The following is a 27,677-nucleotide window of genomic DNA, read 5'->3' on the forward strand; positions in this document are numbered from 1 at the left end:
TTTCGTCTTGCGAGGCACCACTGTAGATCTTTCCGCACATATTTTGTGGTGTGCCTCAGGCGCCAAAATGTCTTGGGCTGGCACAGGAGGGCAGAAAATGGCTGCTGGCAAGGAATTGTGGGAAGCTGCTAACTGGTCAGCAATTCAAATACATGAGCAAGACTGGACATCCCGCTGGGCCAACCCAGGCAGACAAGCGGCATAGAAATAAGAAAATTATTATTAAAACTGTTATTATTAGCCAGAATGAGGAGGCGGATTTGGTGGGAGGCAGAAACCTACTGCGTCACTTATTTATTTGGTGGATCTGTAATGGAGCACGATCCACTAACCCGGGTAACTGCCGGTTTCAGTAAATATGGATAGGGAAGCTTTTTAATTATGTTTTTATATATGTTTTTATATATGTTGGAAGCCGCCCAAAGTAACTCAATCAGATGGGAGGGGTACAAATAAAACAACAACAACAATCACCATCACCATTATTATTATTATTATTATTATTATTATTATTATTATTATGGATTGTGGCGAATGGAGATGTGTATGTGGTTTCAGTTTGCAAATCAGGATAATTTGAGATTTGAACTTTGTTCGTTGTTTTATTATTCTCGCAAACGTGCTGAAGTTTGCAGGGATGTGATGGAGGAAAAAGCACCTGAAATTAAAACTGGTCTTTCAGACCTTTTCCCACCCCTTCATAAATTTAGATGATTGGGTTGGGGATTTTTTTATTTTTTTTTTAAGGGGGGACCAATTAGCTAAACTTCATAAGCTGTCCTAAAATTGCAACCCAAAGTGCATTGAAGGTTGCAGCCTTGCAATGCAATCCCTGTGCGTGACTACTCAGAAGTAAGACCCATTTGGGTCCAGCTGCAACAAGTCTGTTAGTATTGCCAATGCTGGGGGCTGCTTTCCATTCCTGAGCCCCAAACCTTCCTTGCTTTCGCCCTGTCGCCTTTTTTGTTTTCTTTTTCCTGTGGTCTCGGGTTTGCCATTAAAAAACAAACAAAAAACGAGACTTTTGGAAATCATAATAAACCAATGTGGCTTTTGAAGCCGAATCCGCCATCTTTGTGGCGGGCGCTGCCCTTACACAAAGCTTCCCCCCCCCAAAAAAAGTTTATTAGTTTCCTCTTATAACACACAGACAAAAACACAAAAGAAAAACATTACATTGAACACAACATAAAAACGTACACAAAGCTTCTTAGGCCCTAAGACAGCCGTTTCCAAGGCGACGGGTCGGCCATCATGGCAAAGGGCAGCGTGAAGGCGGTTGCCGCCATGTTTGCATCGGGCGAGGTCCCGCAGCCATCTTGGATTCACCCATAGAGATAAGAAAAGCCAATAGAGTGTGAGCGCAGGCGCCATCTTGGAGCACGTCACGCTTTCACGTGAGGAGCCGGCGGCCATCTTCGTAGTGGGCACACTGCTCCCTTTTGCTCCCGGGCACTTCCGCGTCGTGGCCGACGCCATCTTTGTATTGGGCAACATGAATGCAAAATGCCGCTGAAGAACTGGGGAGGGGGGGCGTTTCTTTCTTTTCCTTCCCCACACATCTCTGGCCCTCCGGTCTGCCGTGAGGAAGCGAAGAAAAGGCAGGGGAACAAAAAATTGGGGAATGGAGGGGAGGGGGAAAATGCTGGCTTTGCCCTCAACAAACATGGAAACCGCCCTCAACAAAAATGGCGGCGGCGGCGGCGAGACTATCCCCCTCCTTTTCCGCGCCCCATGGAGGGGTGGCTTTCGAAAAGGGAGGCGGGGGCGTGACGGACAAAGGCTGCGACGGCCGGAGGTGGAGGCGGCAGGTAAGGGGAGGGCTGGGTGGGGCAGGATGGCAGGGGATTGCGAGACCCCCCTCCCCGTCTTATTATGGGGCAAGGGGCGGCCTTCAGGGGGGAGGGGAAGGGGGAGACCCCCCCAAAGCCATGGGGTGGAAAGAGAGAAAGGAGACGGAGGAGAGAGAAGAATAGAAATATCTCCAGCCTTGCAATGCATTTTATTAGCTTTTCTTATTAATCTCCCATTGAATGTGCCCTTTAAAAATAAATAAATCAAGCCCTTTGTTTACTTCGTGCCAGCTGCTACTTCTGTATCCTCAAATCACATTATTATTATTATTATTGTTATTAATTGTGAAAGTGCTCTTGTGCGTTTGGCATACTTTTGCATACAGCTCTTAAATTTTGATATTTTTTTTGTTACTAAATTATCAGATTTTGCAAATTCTTTTAGGCAACACTCAGAACAAATCTCTCTTCTCCCAGCCACCCTTTCCATGGTGTTCTTTCCTTACTGTATAAAGCTGCTGTATTACTTACATTTTACCCATTATATACATTAATTCAAACTTATTAAACTACTATTTCTCATCTTTTGCTTTGCTTCAAGTCCTGCATACGTTTTAACATGACCATGATATATATTTTTAAATAACCCACAAAATATTTCCCTTCTTAAAGAAAATTTTCCACATTTTTTATTTAATTCTAGCAGTCTACCTACATCACCTTAATTTTGTTTTTAATCCCCTAATTGTATTTTAGGTAGTTTTTAAGTTTTATTTTCAATCGCCTGGTGGTCACTTTCCGTTGTCTAGTCTTTGGAAATAAGTTGCTTTACCATGTTTGCATGCACGTCCTCTCGGATCGTAGTTTGCACGCCCCTGAACTGTATATATAGCAGTGTTGCAAGATTTTTTAGCATTATTACACACAAACTGTAGCTGTGTACAGACACTCCATAAAATTGTTTGAGTTTAACTATTTACTTGTGTTTTATCTTGCATTTTATACTGCGAACTGCCCTGAGATCTTTGGATGAAGTGTGGTATATATTTTATATATAGTAATAATAATAAATTTTATTTATACCCCGCCCTCCCCGGCCAGAGCCAGGCTCAGGGCGGCTAACACCAGTAAAATTACAGTAAAAACATAATAGGGGGAAAAAACAATTTAAAATACAGGTTAAAATGCAAGGGATCCTTGGAGCAAAGTCGTGTACTTTAGATCAAAGGTCCCAAAATTGTGGTCTGGAGATCACTGGTGGCCCATGGCGTGTCTGTAAAAATAACATTTAAAGCCACACAGCACATCACCTTCCCCGGAGGTTTTTAAGCAGAGGTTAGATGGCCAGCTGTCATGGAGGCATGAGCTGAGATTCCTGAATTGCAGGGGGGTTGGACTGGATGACCCTGGGGGGACCCAACCCTCTGATTTCATGGTTACAATGGCTGCCACAAGCAGAGAAGACCATTAAGTGGTTCCACTTCCCAAAGACCTCCAGCTGTTTTCAAATGATTCAGGGAGGGGAGGCGGGGTGTGTGGGATCAAGTGCCTCAAATATGGGGTGTGTATGCAGCCTGTAACTATAGTTACACCTTCCTCAGAGGTTTTTAAGCAGAGGTTAGATGGTCACCTGTCATGGAGGCATGAGCTGAGATTTCTGCATTGCAGAATCCCCGCGACGGGGGGAGCTCCCGTTGCTCGGTCCCTGCTCCTGCCAACCTAGCAGTTCGAAAGCATGCCAAAAGTGCAAGTAGATAAATAGGTACCACTCCGGCGGGAAGGTAAACGGCATTTCCGTGCGCTGCTCTGGTTCGCCAGAAGCGGCTTAGTCCTGCTGGCCACATGACCCGGAAGCTGTATGCCGGCTCCCTCGGCCAATAAAGCGAGATGAGCGCCGCAACCCCAGAGTCGGCCGCAACTGGACCTAATGGTCAGGGGTCCCTTTACCTTACCTAACATCTCCGTGGCTTTGCTTTTACGGTCACTCTGAGTGCAAAATTGCAAATAAAACAAAAATCACGTTTGCAAACCCCTCTTTTGCCCCCTCCTCCCCCCCCCGCCAGGCCAGAGGACCCTGAGGGATGCCCAAAAAGTTCCAAGGGGAGAACACCAAGTCGGCAGCCGCCCGGGCGAGGAAGGCGGAAGCCAAGGCAGCCGCTGATGCCAAGAAGCAGAAAGAGCTGGAAGATGCCTTCTGGAAAGACGAGGACAAACACGTCATGAGGAAGGAGCAGAGGAAGGTGAGCGGGGAGGGGCTGGCCGGAAGTGGGGGGACGGGGGTCCCCCAAAAACTCTCTGCCAGGTTGCAAAGGGAAGAGGAGCAGAGCGTATATGCACCTTAAACCGAGCTTGCGGTCGCCACAGCAGAATGTCTAGGCGCCTTTTTGATTCGTTTTTTATTAAATTAGCTGTATAAATTAAGTCGGGAAATAAATACGGGCAAAGCCAAACGCCACTGAGAGAAGGCTCTGAAATATTCTCGGCCGGAAGCTTGAATTCGTTTCGTTCCAAATGGTTTGATTTGATGTTTTCAAGTGTTGTCAACTGCTTCAGGGTTATTGTTTTTCTTTAAAATACAAAGCGGCATAGGAATGAAAATGTTCCTTATTGTTTTGTTATTGTTTGTTAAATTTGTATGCCGCCCTATACCTGCTGTTCTCAGAGCGGCTGCAGCAGGAAACCGCAAAATGAAAACACAAAATATGTCATAAGAACCCACAAGTTCTTCTTTTTTTACTTTTTTAAAACTTTTTTTTATTATTCGCTTCATTTCTATAATTATTATTATTATTATTATTATTATTATTATTATTATTATTATTATTTATTATTTCTACCCTCCCCTTCTGGCTGGGCTTCCCCAGCCACTCTGGGCAGCTTCCAACAAAAATTAAAATACAGTAATGCATCAAACATTAAAACTTTCCCTAAACAGGGCTGCCTTCAATATGTCTTCTAAAAGTCTGGTAGTTCTTCTCTTTGACATCTGGTGGGAGGGCGTTCCACAGGGTGGGAGCCACCACCGAGAAGGCCCTCTGCCTGGTTCCCTGTAACTTGGCTTCTCGCATTGAGGGAACCACCAGAAGGCCCTCGGAGCTGGACCTCAGTGTCCGGGCTGAACGATGGGGGTGGAGATGCTCCTTCAGGTATACCGGGCCTTTGAGGCCATTTAGGGCTTTCAAGGTCAACACCAACACTTTGAATTGTGCTTGGAAATGTACTGAGAGCCAATGTAGGTCTTTCAAGACCGGTGTTATGTGGTCTCGGCTGCTGCTCCCAGTCACCAGTCTAGCTGCCACATTCTGGATTAATTGCAGTTCCCAGGCCACCTTCAAAGGTAGCCCCACATAGAGCGCATTGCAGTAGTCCGAGATAACCAGAGCATGCGCCACTTTAAATGGGGGGGGGGGGTGCCTCAAAGCAGTTGACAACGCATTCAAACAACAAATCCAGACTAAAACAAATCCAAGCTTCAAGAATCTTTTAGATCCTCCTTTAAGTGGCATTTTGCCTTCCCCTTATTTATTTACCAACAAATTTTTTAAGCTGCCCCAGAGTTCGAGATCAGAGTTCGAATCCCCACTCCATCATGGGCAACCTTGGAGTCGGTGGGCATCTTCTGGCATTCCTAAGGAGATCAAACACTCTCTGGATTGCGCAACATGAGACAAGTAATGTGGTTTTGTGACTCTTCTGACCGGGCTGACTTCCTCCTTCTGAGCGTTTCAGGGCTTAATCACTTCTCTGGAATCTGGAAGGGCAGGATCCGATCTGGGGTGTGTCACCCTTTCTTCACCTGAAGCCTGTGACTGCTGCCTCCTGTGTTGTTTTTGCCGGGCTAGCAGCACTGATATGGCCTTCCTGGGGCGACAAAGCCTGGGCCGTGGGTGTGTCCTGGGCTGCCCAGACATTAAGACGCCCTCTCAGCCTCACTGATGGGGTCCAAAGGAACGGAAAGCAAGACATTTGGCACCAGCTTGGCTGCAGGAGTTGCCAGAAGGAGGCGTACAAGGCGCTACCCAACCGCCTTAGTGTCTCCACTGTGGATTTGTGTAGAGTTTTCTCCTGAGCCTTTTCTCCTCCTAAATATATCCCACAACGCAGCAGAGATTTGGGGTGATAGTTTTCCTTCTAGATAGGATCCCAGCCCCATTGGCCCCTCACGTCCCTCTACAGCACGGGCAGAAACCGCCTTCTTGACCACGGGGCCCACTCTTGATCTCGTCCATTCCGTCCACCAGAGCCTGTCTTCGCATGCAGGGGAAGCCCCTAACTCGCCGAGGGTCTGAGATCCATCGGCTCCCCTTACCTGGTTCAGCCGGCCAGTCGAAGCCATTCTGGGATTGTGGCCGCTGTCGCCTGCTGACAGCTTCCAGGAGCCACAGGTGAATGCTGAATGCAGGTGGGAAAACAACCCCAGGAGGAGCAGAACATGTCCCCTGCCATAAGTACTATCTCTCCCCTAACACCCCAGCCAAGGCCTGTAGCTCACAGGTAGAGTGCCTCCTTTGGGTGTGTGAAAGGTCCCTGCTGCAATCCCCAGGTATAATAATACCACAACTAAAAAGGTAAAGGTAAAGAGACCCCTGACCATTAGGTCCAGTCATGGCCGACTCTTGGGTTGCGGCGCTCATCTCACTTTACTGGCCGAGGGAGCCGGCATACAGCTTCCGGGGCATGTGGCCAGCATGACTAAGCCACTTCTGGTGAACCAGAGCAGCGCACGGAAACGCCATTTACCTTACCACCAGAGCGGTACCTATTTATCTACTTACACTTTGACGTGCTTTCGAACTGCTAGGTTGGCAGGAGCAGGGACCGAGCAACGGGAGTTCGAACCACCGACCTTCTGATCAGCAAGTCCTAGGCTCTGTGGTTTAACCTACAGCGCCACCCATGTCCCTTAATACCACCACCACCACTAATAATAATAATAATAATAATAATAATAATAACAATAATAATATACTTATACCCTGAACATCTGGCTGGGTTGCCCCTGCAAAACACCCTGGAGAGCTGCTGCCAGCCAGTGTAACCAACACAGGCCTAGATGCACGGATAGCCTGCATTGGTGTCCAGCAACTTGCTACGATCCCAATTTAATCCAGGCCCTTTGTTTATACCTTTGAAGGTGACCCGGAAACTACAACTAATCCAGAATGCAGCAGCTAGACTGGTGACTGGGAGTGGCTGCCGGGACTATAGAACACCGGTCCTGAAAGACCTACATTGACTCCCAGTACATTTCCAAGCACAATTCAAAGTGTTGGTGCTGACCTTTAAAGCCCTAAACGGCCTCGGCCCTGTATACCTGAAGGAGTGTCTCCACCCCCATCGTTCTGCCCGAACACTGAGGTCCAGTGCCGAGGGCCTTCTGGTGGTTCCTTCCCTGCGAGAAGTGAGGTTACAGGGAACCAGGCAGCGGGCCTTCTCGGTGGTGGCGCCCGCCCTGTGGAGCACCTTCACTTCAGATGTCAAGGAAATAAACAACTATCTGACTTTTAGAAGTCACTTGAAGGCAGCCCTGCATAGAGAAGTTTTTGATGTTTTATTGTGATCTGTTGGGAGTGTGATCTGTTCCCCAGAGTGCCTGGGGAAATGCAGACTGATGGGTTGGGTATAAATTATTCAATCAATCAATCAATCTTTATTACGGCCCAGAGACCCAACAAATCGTTACAAAGCAATGCACAATTCAGACAGCCTACCTCCAGGTTAAACAAGCATTTTGTTCAGACTTAAAGATAGGGATCATTGGTTCTTGCAACCACCGATAAAAACTTCACCACTGCCTATGTTCTAGCATTTGTCCGGTCTTCCAGTAGGAACCTGACATAGCGAGCCTCTGATTTTCCTGGGAACGGTACCAGCAAGGGTAGTATCAGTTCAGCCCTGGCTTGCTCATATTTCGCACAGTGCAGCAAAATATGTTTTATAGAACCGATATCTTGACAAGCAAAGTCTGTCCTGATAGGGAATTCCTCTCAACCTGCCATCCAACACTGCAGAAGGAAATGCATTTAGTCTGGCTTTGAAGAATAACCTTCGATAATTTGGTATTATCAGGTTTTTAATGTAGGGTGTTAATTTAAAGACATGCCCATATTATACTCCTACTGCCAGCGGACTACAGACTGTGTGTAATTGAGATCGCAAGTCACTGTGTGTATGAACCCATAATCTTTGCTTTAACGTCTTTAGGGCGCCTTCATAACCAAGGGAATAAAGTTGGGGGGGGGTGACAGACCAATAGAGGTGGCTTTTCTAGCCATGGTTTTCTGCCTCCTCATTGGTCAGGTGTTGGTACAAACCCTTCCCTAGATCAAACACTGAAATCCTGAGCCAATGTTTTAGGGCAGCCAACCATGCTTTAGTTAAAATTGGGTATTCACCAGCTTCTAATAGAAGTATAAGGGACGCGGGTGGCGCTGTGGGTTAAACCACAGAGCCTAGGACTTGCCGATCAGAAGGTCGGTGGTTTGAATCCCCGCGACGGGGTGAGCTCCTTTTGTTCAGTCCCTGCTCCTGCCAACCTAGCAGTTCGAAAGCACATCAAAGTGCAAGTAGATAAATAGGTACTGTTCTGGCGGGAAGGTAAACGGCGTTTCCGTGCGCTGCTCTGGTTCGCCAGAAGCGGCTTAGTCATGCTGGCCACATGACCCAGAAGCTGTACGCCGGCTCCCTCGGCCAGTAAAGCGAGATGAGCGCCGCAACCCCAGAGTCGTCCACGACTGGACCTAATGGTCAGGGGTCCCTTTACCTTTAACAGAAGTATGGAGTTGTGGACACAGTTGGGTACCTGCAGCAGAGATCGTAGAAATTTTGCCTGAAAGCCATCTAGCTTAGGCAGGTCCCCATTATAAATTATTATTATTATTATAACCACGAGGACTAGATAGAATCTTGTTTTATCTTTTGGGGATGGGACGGAGCTCAAGAGCAGAGAACCTGCATGTGCCCCCAGGTTCATTCTGCAGTGGCTCCTGGAAGGGCTGGGGAAGACCCCCCCCCTCCGCAACTGCTGCTGCCAACCAGTGCTAGCCAATAGGTGAGCCAGGTGACCCAATGGTCTGTGTTACTTGGGTAGACGCTGGCGTCTTCTAGAGCAGGCAGACAACACCTTTCACGCTCCATTCGGCGAAGGGGCACTTCTCCCTTCTGCCCAGGAGGCGGCAGCAATGGATAGATCTCTCTAGCTGGTTTGAGAGCTTTTGGAATCACAGAGCAGTTTTGTCCCTCTCTTCTGTCGCTTTGGATGAATCCTATAGTGTCTCGTTTCCCTTTTGTGGGGTGGCGAGGGGAGAAAGGGGTGGCAAGGACGCTTGCTTTGCACACGGAAGGTCCCAAGGGGGAGGACCGGAGAGCTTAATTAAAGGCACCTCCGTAATTCGGGAGCCTTGAAACTGCGCCAGACCAAGGGCGGCGTTGCTCCCGTCTCGGCGAGGTTCCGGTTTCAGCCCTGCATCTCTGTGACATCGACCTGTCCCCTGGGGCGGGACGCATCCTTTGGATCAGACCAGCTGGTTAATTTGATCACGCTTCCATGGTGACACGAACCCGCTGGCTCCAGGGATGCAGAGTGTTCTCTGTCTGTTTCCATCCTCTCTCTCCCTCCCTGCCCCCAACACTTCCATCTTCTGTGTGGCAGGAGGTTGGACTAGATGGGTTTGGGGGGTCCCTTTGAGCTCTATAATTCCATGATCTCGCTCTCTCTGCTTCCTAGCCACTGTGATCCACGCGACAGTCACCTCCAGGCTGGATTATTGTAACTCGCTCTACGTGGGGCTGCCCTTGAGACTGACCCAGAAACTCCAGCGGGTGCAGAATGCTGCGGCGAGACTCCTTCTGGGGTCCTTGCTGCGGGACAACATTCACCCGGTGCTATACCAGCTGCACTGGCTCCCTGTGGAGTACAGGGTCAGGTTTAAGGTGCTGGTTTTAACCTTTAAAGCCCTATGCGGCCTAGGACCCTCGTGCCTACGGGACCGCCTCTCCTGGTATGCCCCACAGAGAACCTTACGGTCTTCAAACAAAAACATCCTGAAGGTCCCAGACCACAGAGAGGTTAGGCTGGCCTCAACTAAAGCCAGGGCTTTTTTTTTTTTTTAATATTTTATTAAATTTTTAAATACACAGTAAGAAATGTACATACAAAATCCCTTCACCAAAGAAATAACAAACAAGAAAACCAGAACAAGTACACCAACAATCAATATAGAAAAGAAGAAATAAAAAAGGAAAAAGAAAAAATTAAAGAAAAAAAACCCAGCCATTCAAAACATTTTTTTATATAACTAACTGGACTTCCTCACATCTCCTTTACCCTGCATTATTTATAATAAAAATATCAGCAAATTATTACCTTGTTTCATACCTTATTTTGTACTTTTCAAATGTTATACTTCTAAATTTAAAGTAGTTTTTATCAGTTACTCATACCTTAAATTTAAACATAATATTGCTTTAAATTTCGACCTTTTCTTACTTATGGCTTAATTTTCTGTTTCACAAAATCTATTTGCTGGAGCTGAAGTTTTTTTTTGAGTCGTGCAAGTTCTTAACATTCATACAACTTATATTGTTTTTGTAAGTAGTCCTTAAATTTTTTCCAGTCCTCTTCCATTGTTTCTTCTCCCAAATCTCGGATTCTGCCAGTCATTTCAGCCTAGAGCCAGGGCTTTTTCGGCTGTGGCCCCGATCTGGTGGAACGCTCTGTCACAAGAGACTAGGGCCCTGTGGGACTTGACATCTTTCTGCAGGGCCTGCAAGACGGAGCTGTTCTGCCAGGCCTTTGGTCAGGGCGCAGCCTGACTCCCTCTCCCCTTTCATAAGAACTTGCATGAAAGTGGCCTCCCAATTTTTCTCACAGGCCCATATAAGTTCAGCACAAACAGTTGAGCCTGGTGAGCATTTAAGGTCCCCAACCCTAATCTGCGGGTTGCCATCCAATTGGATTTTATTCTGATCCTGATTTGATTTGAGGATGTATTTTAATTGATTGTCTGATTTTTTGTTAATGTGTTATACATTTGATGTTAGCCGCTCTGAGCCCGGCTTCGGCTGGGGAGGGCGGGATATAAATAAAAAAATTATTATTTGTCAGGGAACTGACATCGGAGCGAGAGGTGAAGGGAAGGCTCCCAGATGATGCTGGCGAAGGACCCAGCAGCAGGGGGAGAAACAGCTCAGTAGAGGGGGAAGCCAATCAGCGCAACACCAGGGATAAAGGGGGGCAGACGGGGGAATTGGAGAGAGGGCTCCAGGACTCTTCACTGGACATCAGTGAGGAGAGCCCAGGTCCTCCGCTACCCACGCCTTCCCTGCGCAGAAGACTCCCGCGCAGTGAGAGGAGGAGGAGACTGGGTGTCAAACAACTTTTATGTTGGAAGAGGTTCAAGAAACGCCCACTGGCGGATTCTGCCAGTGACTGAGGCAGCCACGATGAGAAGGATCTGTGCAGTCAGAAAGTTTTACAAGGCAAATTAACCGAGAAAGGCACCAGTTTACGCACGAGTAACTCATACCCATTACATTATTATTATTATTATTATTATTTATTATGCAAGAGCACCTTCCTCTTTCTGGTGAGGATTCAGCCTCGGCCAGAACAGCCAATTTCTCCTCCGCCATTAAGTTTGAGCACGATGCCGTTTTGAGACATTCTCAAATCTTTAATGGGATGCGAACCTATAAGGCCAGCTGCCACACCTTGAGCCAGATCCATTGGCGTCTGTCTAGCCCAGTATTGCCCACACTGTCTGCCAGCAGCTTTCCACGGTTTCAGGCAGACCATAGATCTAATATAAAAAAAATATTAATAAAAACATAACTTCAAAAACCCACACAACTTGCTGTATATCAAGTTATGCATCATTCCATCATCCATTAGAGTATAATAGTAAGCAGTAAAATTAAATACGTATTAATAAATAACGCTTAAACAATTTGCACCTAGCAGTTACAATAAAGAATTGCTAAACTATGATCAATTAAAAAAAATGGCAAATCACAGTGCATAAAATGAAACATACAAAACTACAAATACTGCAAAGTACAAAAAAACCATGTAAAGCGCTCAAATTGTTTGTATTATAACATAGATAGATATAGATATGATTATTTGTATATCTGAAGGAGCGTCTCCACCCCCATCGTTCTACCCGGACACTGAGGTCCAGCTCCGAGGGCCTTCTGGCTGTTCCCTCACTGCGAGAAGCCAAGTTGCAGGGAACCAGGCAGAGGGCCTTCTCGGTGGTGGCGCCCTGCCTGTGAAACACCCTCCCACCAGATGTCAAAGAGAAAAAGAACTACCAAACTTTCAGAAGACATCTGAAGGCAGCCCCCTTTGGGGAAGCTTTTAATGTTTGATGCATTACTGTATTTTAATATTTGGTTGGAAGCTGCCCAGAGTGGCTGGGGAAACCCAGCCAATTGGGTTCGGGTATAAATAATAAATTCTTGTTATTATTATATTATAACTATGTGATTTTATATTGTGAACCTCCCAGAGACCTGCAGGTGTAGAGCATAATAATACAAATAATAATATTAATAATAATAATATAAAACAAGGGCACACAGCTTTTTTTTTTTAATATATCCCTGAACTCCACTCCTCTCTTCCTGGCTGCTTCTGCTGTTCTCAAAGTCATGGCCATCACTGCCTCCTGTGGCGGAGAGTTCCTCAGTTCAACTCTCCGCCACAGAGGGGAAGACCTTTCTTTCATCTGCTTCTGAATCTTCAAATGTTAAATGATCTGATGGCTCATCTGGGCAATGTGTACGGGGGCCGCGGCTTTTCCATTTCGAAAGAGACTCTGGTCTTATTGACTCCTGGTCTTAACGCATCTCCTGGGCTTTTAGATTTGTTGATTGCTATTGACCAAAGATCCAAAGCGCAAATTGCTTTCTGTACCACCTTGGCCAGTTGGGAGGTGTTAACGGGCATGTTGGGCTTTCTGCGCCGTTGATCTTGGGCTTAGCTGCGCTTCTTGACGAATCGTTGAATGGATTGCTGTCTTTGATTATTTAGGAAGGCTTGTATTGCAGGCCAACTTCCCCCAAACTTCAGATGTTTTGGGCTTACAGATACCATCCTCCCTGGTATCATGCAGCCAGGCTGGCTGGGAGTTATGGGACTTGTAGTCCATGCACAGAGGGAGGGCCATAGCTCAGTGGCAGTGCTCAAAATTCCCCAGGCACAGGCGCATTTTGCGACTGGCGCTGGTTCAGTTACAGCCACATGGAGATCTCTGGGCGCCAGGCGTGCAACTGGCATCACCACCTGGCTGGCCCCTCCAGCTTTCTTATCTCTCACCTTTTTCTCCAAGGAGTACATGGTTCACCCCATTCCTCCGTTAATCCCGACAACGACCCTGTGAGGTGGGCTAAGAGGCTGGAACTGACTCCAGGGTCGCCCAGTGAGCTCCAGGACTGAGTGGGGATTTGAACCCTCATCCCCCAGGTCTGACACTCTAACCCCTACACCACCCTGCCTTCCTAGAGCTCTTCTGCTATGGGGCAGCTCTATAAATTAAGTAGGTAAATAAATACGGGGAAAGCAAAATGTCACCTGCCAAAGGATCTGAAACACTTTCCTGAATTTGTTTTATTCTGGATTGTTTTATTGGAAGTTTTAATGTGTTGAAAACCTGCTTTGAGGGTTTTCTCTCTCTTTCAAATAGAAAGTAGTATAGAAATGAAATGAATAATAATAAAATAAAATCAGTTGCCAAAAAAAAAGGCTCCTAGACATTCCATTGTGGCGACGACAGTAACCTAGGCTTAAGGTTAAGTTATTTTTCAGAGTTTCTCACACTGGACTTTGCATTCTAATTGTCCCAGTCTCAGTCCCCAAAGGCATCACCAGATTAGGGGTGGGAAAGACCCCTGAGTCGGAAACCATTGCTGCCAACCAGTGTAGACAATGTTGAGCTCAAGTGTTTCTGACTCCGTATGAGGCAGAACACAGTGCTCCTATTCAACTCCATCCTTCATTCAGAATCATGAAGAAGAAGAAGAGTTTGGATTTGATATTCCGCTTTATCACTACCCGAAGGAGTCTCAAAGCGGCTAACAATCTCCTTTTCCCTTCCTCCCCCACAACAAACACTCTGTGAGGTGAGTGAGACTTAGAGACTTCAGAGAAGTGTGACTGGCCCAAGGTCACCCAGCAGCTGCAGGTGGAGGAGTGGGGAAGCGAACCCGGTTCACCAGATTACGAGTCCACCGCTCTTAACCACTACACCACACTGGCTCTAGACTGAGGACTGGACTGTTTTCTCTCTCTCCCTCCCGCCCTCCGGTTGCTTTAGGAAGAGCGCGAGAAACGGCGCCTGGAGCAGGTGGAGCGCAAGAAGGAGCTGCAGCGCCTCCTGGAAGAAGAAGATGCCAAGCTGAAGGGGAAGACGCCCAAGCCGCTGCCCCCGGGCAAAGTCACCCGGGCGCAGATCGACGAGGTGCTCCGGAAAGAGCAGCAGAAGGAGAACGGGGAACCCGGTGAGTGGGAGATGATGGGCTAGCGCAGGCATAGGCAAACTCCGTCCCTCCAGATGTTTGGGACTACAGTTCCCAGCATCCCTGACCACTGGTCCTGTTAGCTAGGGATGATGGGAATTGTAGTCCCAAACATCTAGAGGGCCGGAGTTTGCTTATGCCTGAACTAGCGGGTGCTGGGAGTCCAGGTAAAAAAAGGTAAAGGACCACTGGACGGTTAAGTCCAGTCAAAGGCGACTATGGGGTTGTGGCGCTCATCTCGCTTTCAGGCCGAGGGAGCCGGCGTTGGTCCACAGACAGCTTTCCGGGTCATGTGGCCAGCAGGGTTAAACTGCTTCTGGTGCAAGAGGACACTGACGGAAGCCAAAGCACACAGAAATGCTGTTTACCTTCCCGCCACAGCAGTACCTATTTATCTGTTTTCACTGGTGTGCTTTTGAACTGCTAGGTTGGCAGGAGCTGGGACAGAGCAACGGGAGCTCACCCCGTCATGGGGATTCAAACTGCCAACCTTCTGATGAGCAAGCCCAAGAGGCTCAGTGGTTTAGACCAGTGTTCCCCCAACCTTGGGCCTCCAGCTGTTTTTGGACTACAAGTCCCATCATCCCTCGCTAGCAAGACCAGTGGTCAAGGATGATGGGAATTGTAGTCCAAAAACAGCTGGAGGCCCAAGGTTGGGGAACACTGGTTTAGACCACAGCCACATCCAGAGCAGAGAGTGCCTCGCAGAATGCAGTGTGTTAGAATGATGGAGTTGGAATGGACCCTGAGGATGGTCCAGTCCAGTCCCCTGCAATGTACTGCTGCATTTTTTTTAAAAAAAGTTGACCTCCAGCTAACCTGTTGTTCCATTTGCCCCCTTCTCTGCCAGGAGAGAAGCTGAAGAGTCACCTTGAGATGCCCTTGGAAGAGAACATCAACCGCAGGGTCCTGGAGGAAGGCGCTGTAGAGGCACGGACCATCGAGGATGCCATTGCGGTGCTCAGGTAATCCACGTGAGAGCTAAGAGCCTAGGAGGCGTCCTGAGGACAAAGCGAGGCCTGTCTAGTCCAGCATCCTGCCCTCACAGGGGCCAGTCAGATGCTCCAAAGCAGGGGTGCCCAAACTTTTTTCAAAGGGCCAGATTTCATGAAGCGAACCCCCCAAGGGAGGAAGGCTCAGAGTCCAGAGAGGGGTGGTGGGGCAACCATGAGTGGTCAGGGGGAGAAGAGGGACGAGACTGGGAGGAGGAGATGGCGGAAGCTGAAGAGGCAACAGGGCTTAGTGAGCAGGGAGAGTCTGTGGCAGAGAGCAGTCCAGAATCAGAGGCAGGAGCTGAAGCAGGAGAGGAGGGAGGCCAAGAGGCAGAGATGAGTCCGGCTGGTGAAGAGTCATGGATGTCTCCCCCTCCTGTTGCAACCAGCTCCCCTCCCTGCTAGTCTCCCAAAACCAGGAGAGGCATGAAAAGGGCGGAGGAGAGGTTGGTTTTGCACAGGCGCAGTCTCCGATTGCTTGGGGAAAACCCATGAGGGTAGGAGACCTAGGCAGCTGTCATGGACTGACTGGATGCAGAAAGGTGGTGGGAGGAACCTGCTGGGGGAACCCCCAAGGGAAGTCCGGAATCAGAGGTGGAAACTGAAGCAGGAGAGGAGGGAGGCAGGAGGCAGAGATGGGTCAGGCTGGTGAAGATGCCAGGGAGTCTCCCCCTCCTGTTGCAACAAGCTCCCCTCTCCGCTGGTCTCCCAGAAGCACAAGAGGCACGAAAAGGGCGGAGGAGAGCTGGAAACTGAAGCAGGAGAAGAGGGAGGCAGAGATGAACCCAGCTGGGGAAAAGTCGCTAAATTTATTCAGAGAAAGAGAAGGCTGAGAGGTGATATGACAGCCGTCTTCTAATATCGAAAGGGCTGCCCTATGGAAGACTGAGCAAGTTTGTTACCTGCTGATCTGGAGAGTAGGGTCTGAAGTGATGCATTCAAATGACAAAAAAGAAGTTTCTGGCAAATCATTGGGGAGAACTTCCTGGGGGTAAAAGGAGTTTGACTGTGGAATTGACTCCCCTGGGCTGTTGTGAATTCCCCTTCCTTGGAGGTTTTTAAACACAGCTTAGATGACCAGCTGTCATGGATGCTTTAGTTAAGATTCCTGAATTGCAGGGGGTTGGACTGCTAGATGACCCATGGCACCCCTTCCAATGCTACTGTTCTACGAATGCAGGAATCCCTGACAGATGAGCGCCCAACCTCTGCTTAAATCCCTTCCCTTCAGTGAAGGAGAGTCCACAACCGCCCAAGGGAGTCCATTCCACAGTCAAACAGCTCTTAATGTCAGAAAGTTCTTCCTGATTTTTATTCGGAATCTCCTTTCCTGTATTGAAATCATAGAATCATAGAACTGTTAAGGTCATTTCAAATCCCGGTTCTGTTTTCTGCGGCATTAGCTCCCCCTCCCAGTTTGGTGCCACCTGCAAATTGGATGAGCATCACCTCAATTCTTTCATCCAGGTTGTTTATAAAGACGTTGAACAACAACGGGCCCAGGACAAATCCCCGCGGCACCCAACTGGTCACTTTTCCCCAGAATGATGGGGAACCGTTAATGAGTACTCTCATTAATGAGAACTGCCAACCTAGCAGTTCGAAAGCACGTCAAAGTGCAAGTAGATCAATAGGTACCATTCTGGCGGGAAGGTAAACGGCGTTTCTGTGCGCTGCTCTGGTTCGGCAGAAGCGGCTTAGTCCTGCTGGCCACATGACCTGGAAGCTGTATGCTGGCTCCTTCGGCCAGTAAAGCGAGATGAGCGCTGCAACCCCAGAGTTGTCTGCGACTGGACCTAATGGTCAGGGGTCCCTTTACCTTTAGGTTCGGTCCATCAACCCACTAACAGTTCCTTCATTCAACTCACCAGCTTCCTCGAAGAATATCATAGGGGACTTTGTCAAAAGTCTTGTTGAAATCAAATTACCATATTTTTCGCTCCATAGGGCACACCTAGTTTTCAGAGGGGGAAATCAAGGGGGGAAATATGATCCCCCCGCCCCAGCTCTGGGAGCAGCGGACAGGCCTGTGCGCTTCTCCCAGACCTTCTCCCTGCTTTTGCAGGAGGTGGGGGAATTCCCCCATCTCCCGCAAAAGCCCACAGGAGCCGCTCACCCTTTAAGGAGCGCACGGCTCCTGTGGGCTTTTCAACCAGGAGGGAGAAGGGGCTGACATGGCCAGTCATTCCTTTCTCCCTCCTCGGGGAAAAGCCTCAAAGAGGTCGGGGAGCAGCGCAAAGGCGACACACTGCCTTCCCTCTGTCCCCTGAGCTTGTGGGGCTGGCGGTGGGGGGAAGCGCTGCTTTCCCCCCCCCCAACCAGCCTCAAAGATCCCTAAAGCCTTTGGAGCGCAGCGGGACCTTGTGCTGTGCTCCAAAGGCTTCGGGTTCATTTCGCTGACCCAAAGCCTTTGGAGCGCAGTGCGAGTTCCCGCTGCACTCCAAAAGCTTGAGGCTTCCCGGATAGGTTTTGTAGCGCTCCGTCTCCCTGTTCTGGCTTTGGGCTTAGCCGCGCAGCTTGCATTCGCTCTATAGGACGCGTACACATTTCCCCTTAATTTTTGGAGGGGAAAAAGTGCATCCTATAGAGCGGAAAATACGGTATACTAGTGTGACGCGGCAGCTAAAAAAGCCAATGCAATTCTGGGCTGCATCAATAGGAGTATAGCATCTAGATCAAGGGAAGTAATAGTGCCACTGTATTCTGCTCTGGTCAGACCTCACCTGGAGTACTGTGTCCAGTTCTGGGCACCACAGTTCAAGAAGGACACTGACAAACTGGAACGTGTCCAGAGGAGGGCAACCAAAATGGTCAAAGGCCTGGAAACGATGCCTTATGAGGAACGGCTAAGGGAGCTGGGCATGTTTAGCCTGGAGAAGAGGAGGTTAAGGGGTGATATGATAGCCATGTTCAAATATCTAAAAGGATGTCACATAGAGGAGGGAGAAAGGTTGTTTTCTGCTGCTCCAGAGAAGCAGACACGGAGCAATGGATCCAAACTACAAGAAAGAAGATTCCACCTAAACATTAGGAAGAACTTCCTGACAGTAAGAGCTGCTCGACAGTGGAATTTGCTGCCAAGGAGTGTGGTGGAGTCTCCTACTTTGGAGGTCTTTAAGCAGAGGCTTGACAACCATATGTCAGGAGTGCTCTGATGGTGTTTCCTGCTTGGCAGGGGGTTGGACTCGATGGCCCTTGGGGTCTCTTCCAACTCTATGATTCTATGCAGCATTCCCCTGATCCACTAAGCTTGTAACTAGATAATCCTTGGTTCCAGCTCTGCAGTTCTGCCATATCTGTGATTCTCATTTCTCCCCCCCACCTCCAGCGTTGCTGACGACCTGGACCGCCACCCCGAGCGCCGGATGAAGGCCGCCTTCACGGCTTTTGAGGAGGTCCAGCTGCCGCGGCTGAAGCAGGAGAATCCCAACATGCGCCTCTCGCAGCTGAAGCAGCTCCTCAAGAAAGAGTGGATGAAGTCGCCCGAGAACCCCATGAACCAGCGGCACACGGCTTACAACAGCCAGAAATGAGACTGGTGAAGCCCCCCATGTGTGGGCGTGGGAAGCGGTGCAGGGAGAAAGAGAGAGAGAGACCACCTCCTTTTCCCGCCCCCCAACACTGAACCGCCTTTCAAGAACAGCCAAGGCCACGGTGGTCCCCTCCACGCTCCGCTCTACGGATTAAAATTAAGGTGCAACTAAATATTCCCCCTTGCTTTCGTTGACCTCCCCCGTTGGACTCGAAAACCTCCCCCCTCCCCAGACACGCCCCTTAAATTTGGGTTTCCTGATCTCCTGCGCAAGCAGGCTCAAATTGGCTCCGAAACCTTTCCTGCCGGGCCAGATGGGATTGCCCCGGGTACCTAACCTTCTTCCTCTCTCTGGGACGGTGCTGTCTTCACCTGCCTCTTTGTGCTTTGGATTGGGGGGCTGGGGGAGACTCAGGCGTAGCAAAAATCTGTGCCACCCCCTTCTCCTCCTAACCCCCAAAGCGCAACACTTTGCTCTGCCACGTCGCATCTCAAGACGGGAGCTAGTTCTTCTTTAGAGGTCATTAAGTCTTCCAAGATTGGATAGTGGGGCAGGCGTGAAAGCCCTTGCAGGGGAAACAACAAAGAAATACCACCCCCAGCATTGCAGAAGCGAGAAAAAGCGGGGGCAGATCACTTTGCCATGCTAGCCACCTTAGGGAGAGGAGTTCTTCCTTAGCCTTCCAGTTTTCCAAACTGGCCTTTTACTCTGTTTGTGGAGGGTGGTTTGGTGCAGAGGATCCGTTCAGCAACAGCCGCGCACCCCCTCCCCAATCCTGCAAGCCTCTACTCGCGGCCCAACGTAGGGTGCCCCCCTCTGTAAGGAGGAGGCCGAGGCTGCCCCTTGCCAGGACTTGCCGCCCTCGCTTAGTTCCTGCTCTGCTTGTTTATTCAGTGCCTCTATCCCTCCAGATACTGCTGCCCTCCATCTTTTGCCACTGTTGTCCCTGACCATTGACCCTGCTGGCTGCTGGGGGTCCAGTCGTGTCTGGAAGGCCGCAAACGTCCCTCCATCTCCGATTCATCTGGCAGCCATAAGCTTCTTGGGTCAGGAGGGCTGGCATTGCACTCGGGGCTGGGGGAGTAAGGAGGAGGAGGGAGCATTCTTGCCGTGCGATCGGCGCCCCTCTCTTGACTCTCTTAACAACAGAGGGTTTCTTTGGGGGGGTCTTTTAAAATCTGCAGGGAGCATGCACCCCTCATCTCGCCTCCCCTTACCACTGCTCCACTTCTGGCATGAGGTTTTTCCTTGCTCAGGGGAATTTGGAACAAGGTGCAACTTGGTGACGTCTTCCTGTTGTTGAGGAGGCCTTTGCATGATTGGGGACAGCCTCCCTCGTTCTTGTTGTGCCACAGGTCAGTGGCGGCAGAGCTCTTGCCTTGCCAAGGCACAAACTGATCGCTCAAAAAACAGCGTGTTCCTTTTCCCTCTTTCCTCTGCCAAATCCAGGAATGCTTGCTGAGTTTCAGATGGGGGTGTCAGAGCAGCGGGGGACACCCATCTTTCTGTATGTGTGTGTGTGTACGCAAACTGGGTATCATCTTCCTCTCTCCCCAGTTTTTAGCACCAGGGCCTTCCCTTTTTGCTCGATGTGATCCCATCTGGCCCCCAAGGACAATTATGAGCCCCACCCCACCCCAATTCGCCGGACATACCCCAGTGTTGCCGCTCTTCTCTGCAGAGAAAAGTTTCAGCATTAAAAACAAAAACAAAAAAATATATATACATATTGCCCCAAATTTGTAAACCCAACTTCCCAAACGGAATAAAGTGTTTGAACTGTGCCATCATCTGATTTTCCTCTGTTGCTGCTTCTTCTTCAAAAGGTGGTGTAATTGGATATCTCTTTAACGTCTTTTAAAAGTCATGTAGTTGTTTATTTCCTTGACATTCTGATGGGAGAGCACCACCACCAAGAAGGCCCTCTGCCTGGTTCCCTGTAACCTCACTTCTCTCAGTGAGGGAACTGCCAAAGGAACTGCATCAAACATTAACACTTTCCCTAAACAGGGCTGCCTTCAATATGTCTTCTAAAAGTCTGGTAGTTCTTCTTCTCTTTGACATCTGGTGGGAGGGCATTCCACAGGGTGGGAGCCACCACCGAGAAGGCCCTCTGCCTGGTTCCCTGTAACTTGGCTTCTCGCAGGGAGGGAACCACCAGAAGGCCCTCGGAGCTGGACCTCAGTGTCCGGGCTGAACGATGGGGGTGGAGACGCTCCTTCAGATATACTGGACCAAGGCTGTTTAGGGCTTTAAAGGTCAGCACCAACACCTTGAATTGTGCTCAGAAATGTACTGGGAACCAACGTCGGTCTTTCGGGACCAGTATTATATGGTCCCCGCAGCCACTCCTAGTCACCCGCCTAGCTGCCGCATTCTGGATTAGCTGTGGTTTCTGAGTCACCTTCAAAGGCAGCCCCACAGAGAACTCATTGCAGTAGTCCAAGTGGGAGATAGCCAGGGCATGTAGGCTGGTAGGGTCTCAGATGCAGCTGGTAGACTGCAGCCCTGGGCGCAGAATTGACCTGCGCCTCCATGGACAGCGATGAGTCCAAAATGACTCTGTGTTCTTTTGAAAGGCTCTCCAGCCTGTAAATGGACACAAAAGCCCACCTTGACCAACGCCTCTCTCTCCCACCACGGATGAACTGGGGTTCTCAGCCCTGCAGCAAAAGGCTTAGCCAGAGGATCCCATCTAGAGACATCCCCCAGACGCCTCTTTCTAATTATCATTAGCTCTGCTGAGCCTTTCCTGGGGGGAAACAGGCCTCCTAATTAGGTGGGGTCTGGAGCTGTAATTGCAGCATTTACAGAAAGCAGGAAAACAGCAAGCCTTGGAAAGGGGACAGTTAACCCTTTAGAAGCCAAATGTATCACGCTCCTAATAGTTAGGGGGAGCTGGGTCTCCCTATCTGGAGGAAGCCCCGTAACTCTCAGGTGCGCCAAGACCACTTCAAAAAGCCATATTCACCCATTCCTAGGTTTCATCGAAAGCAGCGGAGGGCTGGGTTAAAACTGCTGCTTTCCCTGCATGCAAAGACAGGCTCCCACCGACTGAGTGGACAAGATCAAGAGTGGGTTCCAGCGGTCAAGAAGGCAGTTTCTGCCCTTCTTGTAGAGGGGGCAGGTGGGGCGCGCCCTCCTGGGAAGGGAGCCAGTCTAGGAAAAGGAAAACTCTGACCCTAAACCTCCACTGTCTTGCGGCCGGGATATCTTTGAGAAAAGAAAAGGCTCAGGAGTAGACTCTCTGCAAAAATGGAGCAGAGTCCCTAAAGCGGTTGGATGGTGCCTTATACACCTCCTTCCAGCAACAGCTGCAGCCAAGCTGGTGCCAAACGTCTTGCTCTGCTTTCCTTTGGACCACATCAGTGAGCCCAAGAGGCAGGTCTCGTCGTCCGGGCAGCCCAGGACCTCCGTGCACGCTGCCCAGGCTTGCTCCCCGGAGAGGTCACGTTGGTGCTGCTAACACAGCAGTTTGCCTTCACCTCCAGAGGTGTAGGGACGCGCGTGGTGCTGTGGGTTAAACCACAGAGCCTAGGACTTGCCGATCAGAAGGTCAGCGGTTCGTATCCCCGCGGCGGAATGAGCTCCCGTTGCTCGGTCCCTGCTCCTGCCAACCTAGCAGTTCGAAAGCACGAAGTGCAAGTAGATAAATAGGTACCACTCTGGCGGGAAGGTAAACGGCGTTTCCGTGCGCTGCTCTGGTTCGCCAGAAGCGGCTTAGTCCTGCTGGCCACATGACCACATGAGCTGTACGCCGACTCCCTCAGCCAATAAAGCGAGATGAGCACCACAACCCCAGAGTCGGCCACGACTGGACCTAACGGTCAGGGGTCCCTTTACCTTTACCAGAGGTGCACTCCGTTGCCTCTCGAGACTGGCAGATGCCAACAACAACAACAAAATAAGGCTAGCCCTGAAGACAACCCACCAGGAGGAGGGAGCCAAGGGAACTGAACAGGATAGGCTGCCTGGGGCGGCATTGAGCACATAGAATCATGTAATTGAGGAGTCGCAAGGGACCCCCAATGGCCATCTAGTCCAACCCCCTGCAATGCAGGAATCACAGCTAAAGAACCCCCAGCAGGTGGCCATCAATTGTTTTTCCCATTTGTCTCTGGCATCGATCTTCTTTTCCTGGCCATCATCCAGCCTGAGCGTCTTCTGTTATCTCTCCCTTCCTGCCCCGATGTTCCTGCTTCCTCTCAGCAGATATGGCATGCCTTAGCATCTCTCCCCACCTCTGCGGGGACCGAGATAACCAGAGCAGAGGCTGATGCACGAGCGATAACGGTCCGCCGTGCCGCAGAAGCGCCAACCCCTCCAAGGTCGCCCGAAGGACACTGGTTCAGTTCTCCTTTTAATTTCCTGGTTAAAAATAAATAAATTAGAAAGGGGGGTTTGAAAGCCAGTGCATAGCTCCATCCAGACCTTCAGACCTTCTGAGGACCCGAGTCCTGCCAAGATTACAGAGCTCTGCCTCCATTAAAACAGAAAAACAAAATGTTTCTGGAATTATGCAAAACCCAAGATAGCTTTAAAAGAGGATTAGACAAATTTGTAGAGAGGGCTATCCCAGGCTACTAGCCGCCGAGGCAGCAATGCTTTTCATAGGCTGTAGAGTTGGAAAGGGACCCCGAGATTCATCTAGTCTGACCCCCTGCAATTTTTGCATACTGGCTGTTTTGAAACTATGGAACTTCATCCCGCAGTCTTGGGTAGGAAGTCGACAGAAATAAGAGACGAAACTGTTGGAACTTAATAAAATATTGAAACTTAAAAAATAGAATTGGGAGAGGGAGTTTGTGAGTCCAGCAGAGTGCATCCCTTTGCAGCTTAAAAGGGAAGCTTAGATAGTCTGGTTTTAGCCTTTTACTTTAAGTAACCTGGGATGCTTTAAGGCAGACTATAGATTTTCCTGGTATTTCTCCCCTTCCCTCCCCCCCCCCTTTAAAATAATAACCACACAAAGAGTCTTGTAAAAGGCGAAAACAGCATATTCTGTTGCAGAATAACAAATCACAGCAGCTTTGTTCAGGTAGCCTTAAAATAGTAATTCGGTTGCAAAGACAGAATCGTAGAATTGTAGAGTTGGAAGGGAAACATCCCCCCCCCCCCAGGATCCTCTAGTCCAGGGGTCAGCAACCTTTTTCAGCCATGGGCCAGTCCACCGTCCCTCAGACCATGTGGGGGGCCGGACTATATTTTGAAAAAATAATGAACGGATTCCTATGCCCCACAAATAACCCAGAGATGCATTTTAAATAAAAGCACACATTCTACTCATGTCAAAGTACACTGATTCCTGGACCGTACGTGGTCCGAATTGAGAAGGCGATTGGGCCGCATCCGGCCCCCGGGCCTTAGGTTGCCTAGCCCTGCTCTAAGCCAGCCCCCTGCAATGCAGGGATCTCAGCTGAAGCATCCATGACAGACAGCCATCCAACCTCTGCTTAATTTTTTTTAAAAAAGATATTTATTAAAGTTTCACAAATTATGTAGTCAAACACAACAATACAAACAAACACAAACAAGAAAAAACAAGTATAATTTCAAATCCTTACTTTCTTAAATCTTACTTCACCGACCTCCTCATACCTCCCCTTTCTGCATTCCAATTTCAAATACTTAGTTCAGCAAATCCTCACCCTTAATTTTATCTAATTGTTAACCTTTCTTTTCTTTTGACTTAATCTTTACAGCTGTAATCCACTTACTTTCTAAAGCCACATCATTTTAACACTCATTAATTTTACAATGTTTCTTAAGATAGTTCTTAAATTTCTTCCAATCTTCTTCCGCCGTCTCTTTCCCCTGGTCTCGGATTCTGCCGGTCATTTCTGCCAATCCCATATAGTCTATCACCTTCATCTGCCATTCTTCCAAGGTGGGTAGATCTTGTGTCCATCCAACCTCTGCTTAAAAGCCTCCAAGGGTGAGCCCACAACCACCCCATTGAGACCATTCCCTCTTAAGTCTAGCTTAGGGTGGTGTCTGAGCAATGGAACACAGGCCCATATGGAGACGGTTCTCGCATTTCTGGTTTGGTGATGAGATGAATCAAGGCGACCCCTGTCACATGGGGCATGTCCCTCAAAGTTTTCGCTAGCAAATTTGCAGGAAAACTTTGTGAGCTGTGCAATCAAACATGGGTTGTTGGTTTGGCTGCATTGCAAATATCCCACAGGCTTCTAGTTGGCTGCTGCGAAAACAGGATTCCCAGCGAGATGGACCTCCTTGGGCCTGATCCACTGGGCTCTCCTTACCTCCTAAAGCTTAAATGCATGCTGAAATCAGCATTAGCTTCCATCTGTATTTTCCCTGTTGGACGGGTTAATTAGAGCCGACTTGATAATAATCATCTGATGTCAGATTATTGCATCTGAAATCCTGCAGAGTGCTAAAAATCCAGATTATGAGTAACGCTGTCCTGACTCACCCAGAATAAACACATGCATACACTCCTTCCTTCCTTGAATATCACGCTGCCCCGCGGCAAACCGTTTGCCGCCATGTGAGGCGTCATAGTCAAAATCTGGCGTTGGAAGACCGCAGAGGAATTTATATTTAGGATCCTTGTAAGAGAGCTGAGAAGGACAAAAGGATGGGTGGGTATCTTTTGTTTAGGGTGGGCTTGGCTACCAGGGAGGGGCGGATCCATCTATTTTTCTTAATTTTTGCATCTTGAGTTCTACTCTTCACATCTGCCTCCGGTTTTTATTTCCGTAAGTCGCCAAGGAAATTCGCCAGCCTCTTAGCGCAAATTTCTCCTTAACGTACACATTGTTTGAGGGTATTTCAATTTCACTTTTCTTTGCAGAGCAACCCCCCCCCCATGAACGTCTGCATTTGTACGCATGCCTGCCCCTACTATATTCATTTTGCTCACCTCACCTGGCTGCAAAAATGTTGGTGTTTTATTATGTTTTTATATCTGTTGGAAGCTGCCCAGAGGGGCTGGGGAGACCCAGTCAGATGGGTGGGTACAAAGAATAAAATTATTATTATTTATTAAGTGGTGCCTGACAGAGCAAGAGAGATGGCTAGTTAGACTCTCTGCTGTAGCATCCTAAATTCTGATGTTCTGCAGAGAATGGCTCACACATTTTGATGAGGGATGAAATGATTTGCTACATGCAAATACTCGCTAGGGAGGGAGACTGTTATCTCAGCGAGCATTTCAATTTCAAATATTATGATTGTTTCCACTTTTTGTATTTTTACTTGTTTACTTGATGGGGGGGCAGCTCCCCTTGCCTCCCGCCCTGTCCCTGCCTGACACTCAGACTGCGTCTACTAGACCCGTTTTTTAAAGCTGCGTGGACTCCAGCCGCTTCATCTGTTTAGTAGTAGATCTTCCTGGGCTGCCTCCTCCTTCCCCCTGCCTTTTCTTTCTCCAGCGCAGCGGCTCTTCCGCGGCTGGATCCTGCCTCCCGAGCCGCCTCCGTGCCCTTTGGCTAGGGGGAGACCCCATTACGGAGTCCCCGCACGTGCGCCGGGCTATTCATAGCGCAGCTCCTCTCCACCTGCGCTTCCTCCAGACGCCCTGCGGCGCTCCCTCCCTCCATCCCTTCCCTCCCCCTGATGCAGTCAACCGTGCGGGGAGCTGTGCGGGGGCGGCCAGGCGCTGGCGGGGGCGGGGAAACCCTGTTGACACCCCCCCACCACCACCACCAGCCTGGGTGCGCCTTTCTCTGGGTGGGCGCACGGCGCGCTACCAGACGCACGGCTTCGCATGCAAAAAACGTGCCCTCTCCTTTTTATCTGTGCATCTGCGGCTATATATAAATGCATATGTGTGCAGAGGGAGGGGTTTCCCCCCCTCCCCCGAGCTAATGCAGGTTATTTTTGGAGCAGGGGATTCCCTCCTCCCTCTGCGCCAAAGCGAGGGGAGGAAAAGCCAGGAGGCTTCGCCAATGAATTATAGATTCGCTGCATCTGGGCTGCTGTTTGTTGCTGATGCGGCCCCTTTTTAGATATATATATGTATTATTTTTGCAACCATCCAAGGAGGGGAGGGCGGGGGGACGTGGTCCAGGCCTGCCTGGTTGCCATGGCGACGGGGCATCTCTCTGCAGAGCCCCTGGAGCGAGGAGGGGCGCAGGAGATGAAGCGTGGGCCGGGAGGAGAGAGGGGTGGGAAGAGAGAGAGAGAGATAGAGACAGAGGGGAGGGAGAAAAGAGCAAAGGGAGAGGGAGGGAGAAGGGGGGGGGGAATCCGTGTTAGGGATTCGAGTCACGAGGCTCTCTGCCTACGAGGAATCCTCCGCTTAGCCGGGCTTCCCCCGAACCGTTTGCTGCGGGGGCGTTCGCTGGCTGGGCTGAGCTCAGGCGTCCCTGAGACGCAGGCGAGAGGGAGAGCCAAACTGAGGAAGGGGTGGGCAGGAGAAGGAAAAGAAGGAAGGAAGGCACAAGAGAGCAGGAGAGAGGCCATCTTTCTACACCTCTCTTTTTCTCCCGCCTTGGGGGGGACGGGAGGGTTCACGCCGGCGTTCCCGGGGACACCCCTGGAAAAATGTTTGGCAGGAGGCTCAGCAGATGGGCAAAATTATCAGGAAAAGGGGTTCTGGGTTTTTTAGAACAGGGTGGCTTATTTTTGGGGGGGGGGAGAAAAGTCGTGGCAGGCAGAGGACCGCACCCCCTAGAGCTCAAGTGTGATGGATCCCTAGGGCCGTAGGGGGAGGGGGAATCGAAGAACTAAAAGTAGATATAATCTGAATATTTGAAACTGGAATGATCGTTGAGATACACAGTCTTCCTCTCTGGCTAGCATTTCCCTAGGGGGAAAAAATGAGTGCCTGCTTCTTTTTTTACGCTTCTGCATGTAGCATATAATTTCAT

The 27,677-nt window shown here is 49.5% G+C and overlaps 1 protein-coding gene across 1 annotated transcript; it reads left to right on the top strand.

Moving 5' to 3' along the window:
• Positions 1-1,703: 1,703 nt before the first annotated feature.
• Positions 1,704-20,627, top strand: CCDC124 (coiled-coil domain containing 124). Its single transcript, XM_083484208.1, has 5 exons — positions 1,704-1,811; positions 3,857-4,033; positions 14,111-14,294; positions 15,163-15,277; positions 18,633-20,627. The coding sequence occupies exons 2-5, from the start codon at positions 3,875-3,877 to the stop codon at positions 18,835-18,837; spliced, it is 663 nt and encodes a 220-aa protein (XP_083340334.1). The 5' UTR covers positions 1,704-1,811; positions 3,857-3,874; the 3' UTR covers positions 18,838-20,627.
• Positions 20,628-27,677: the final 7,050 nt, after the last annotated feature.

The sequence above is a fragment of the Podarcis liolepis genome (genome assembly GCF_965112155.1).
Source record: "Podarcis liolepis genome assembly, chromosome: 18".
In the NCBI taxonomy this organism is placed as follows: Eukaryota; Metazoa; Chordata; class Lepidosauria; order Squamata; family Lacertidae; genus Podarcis; species Podarcis liolepis.

Bases quoted from the DNA above. Each gene is read 5' to 3' on its own strand.
- CCDC124 (XM_083484208.1), top strand. From the start codon at position 3,875: ATGCCCAAAAAGTTCCAAGGGGAGAACACCAAGTCGGCAGCCGCCCGG. The intron at 4,034-14,110 runs GTGAGCGGGGAG...CGGTTGCTTTAG, and splicing joins TGAGGAAGGAGCAGAGGAAG to GAAGAGCGCGAGAAACGGCG. The intron at 15,278-18,632 runs GTAATCCACGTG...CCCCACCTCCAG, and splicing joins GATGCCATTGCGGTGCTCAG to CGTTGCTGACGACCTGGACC.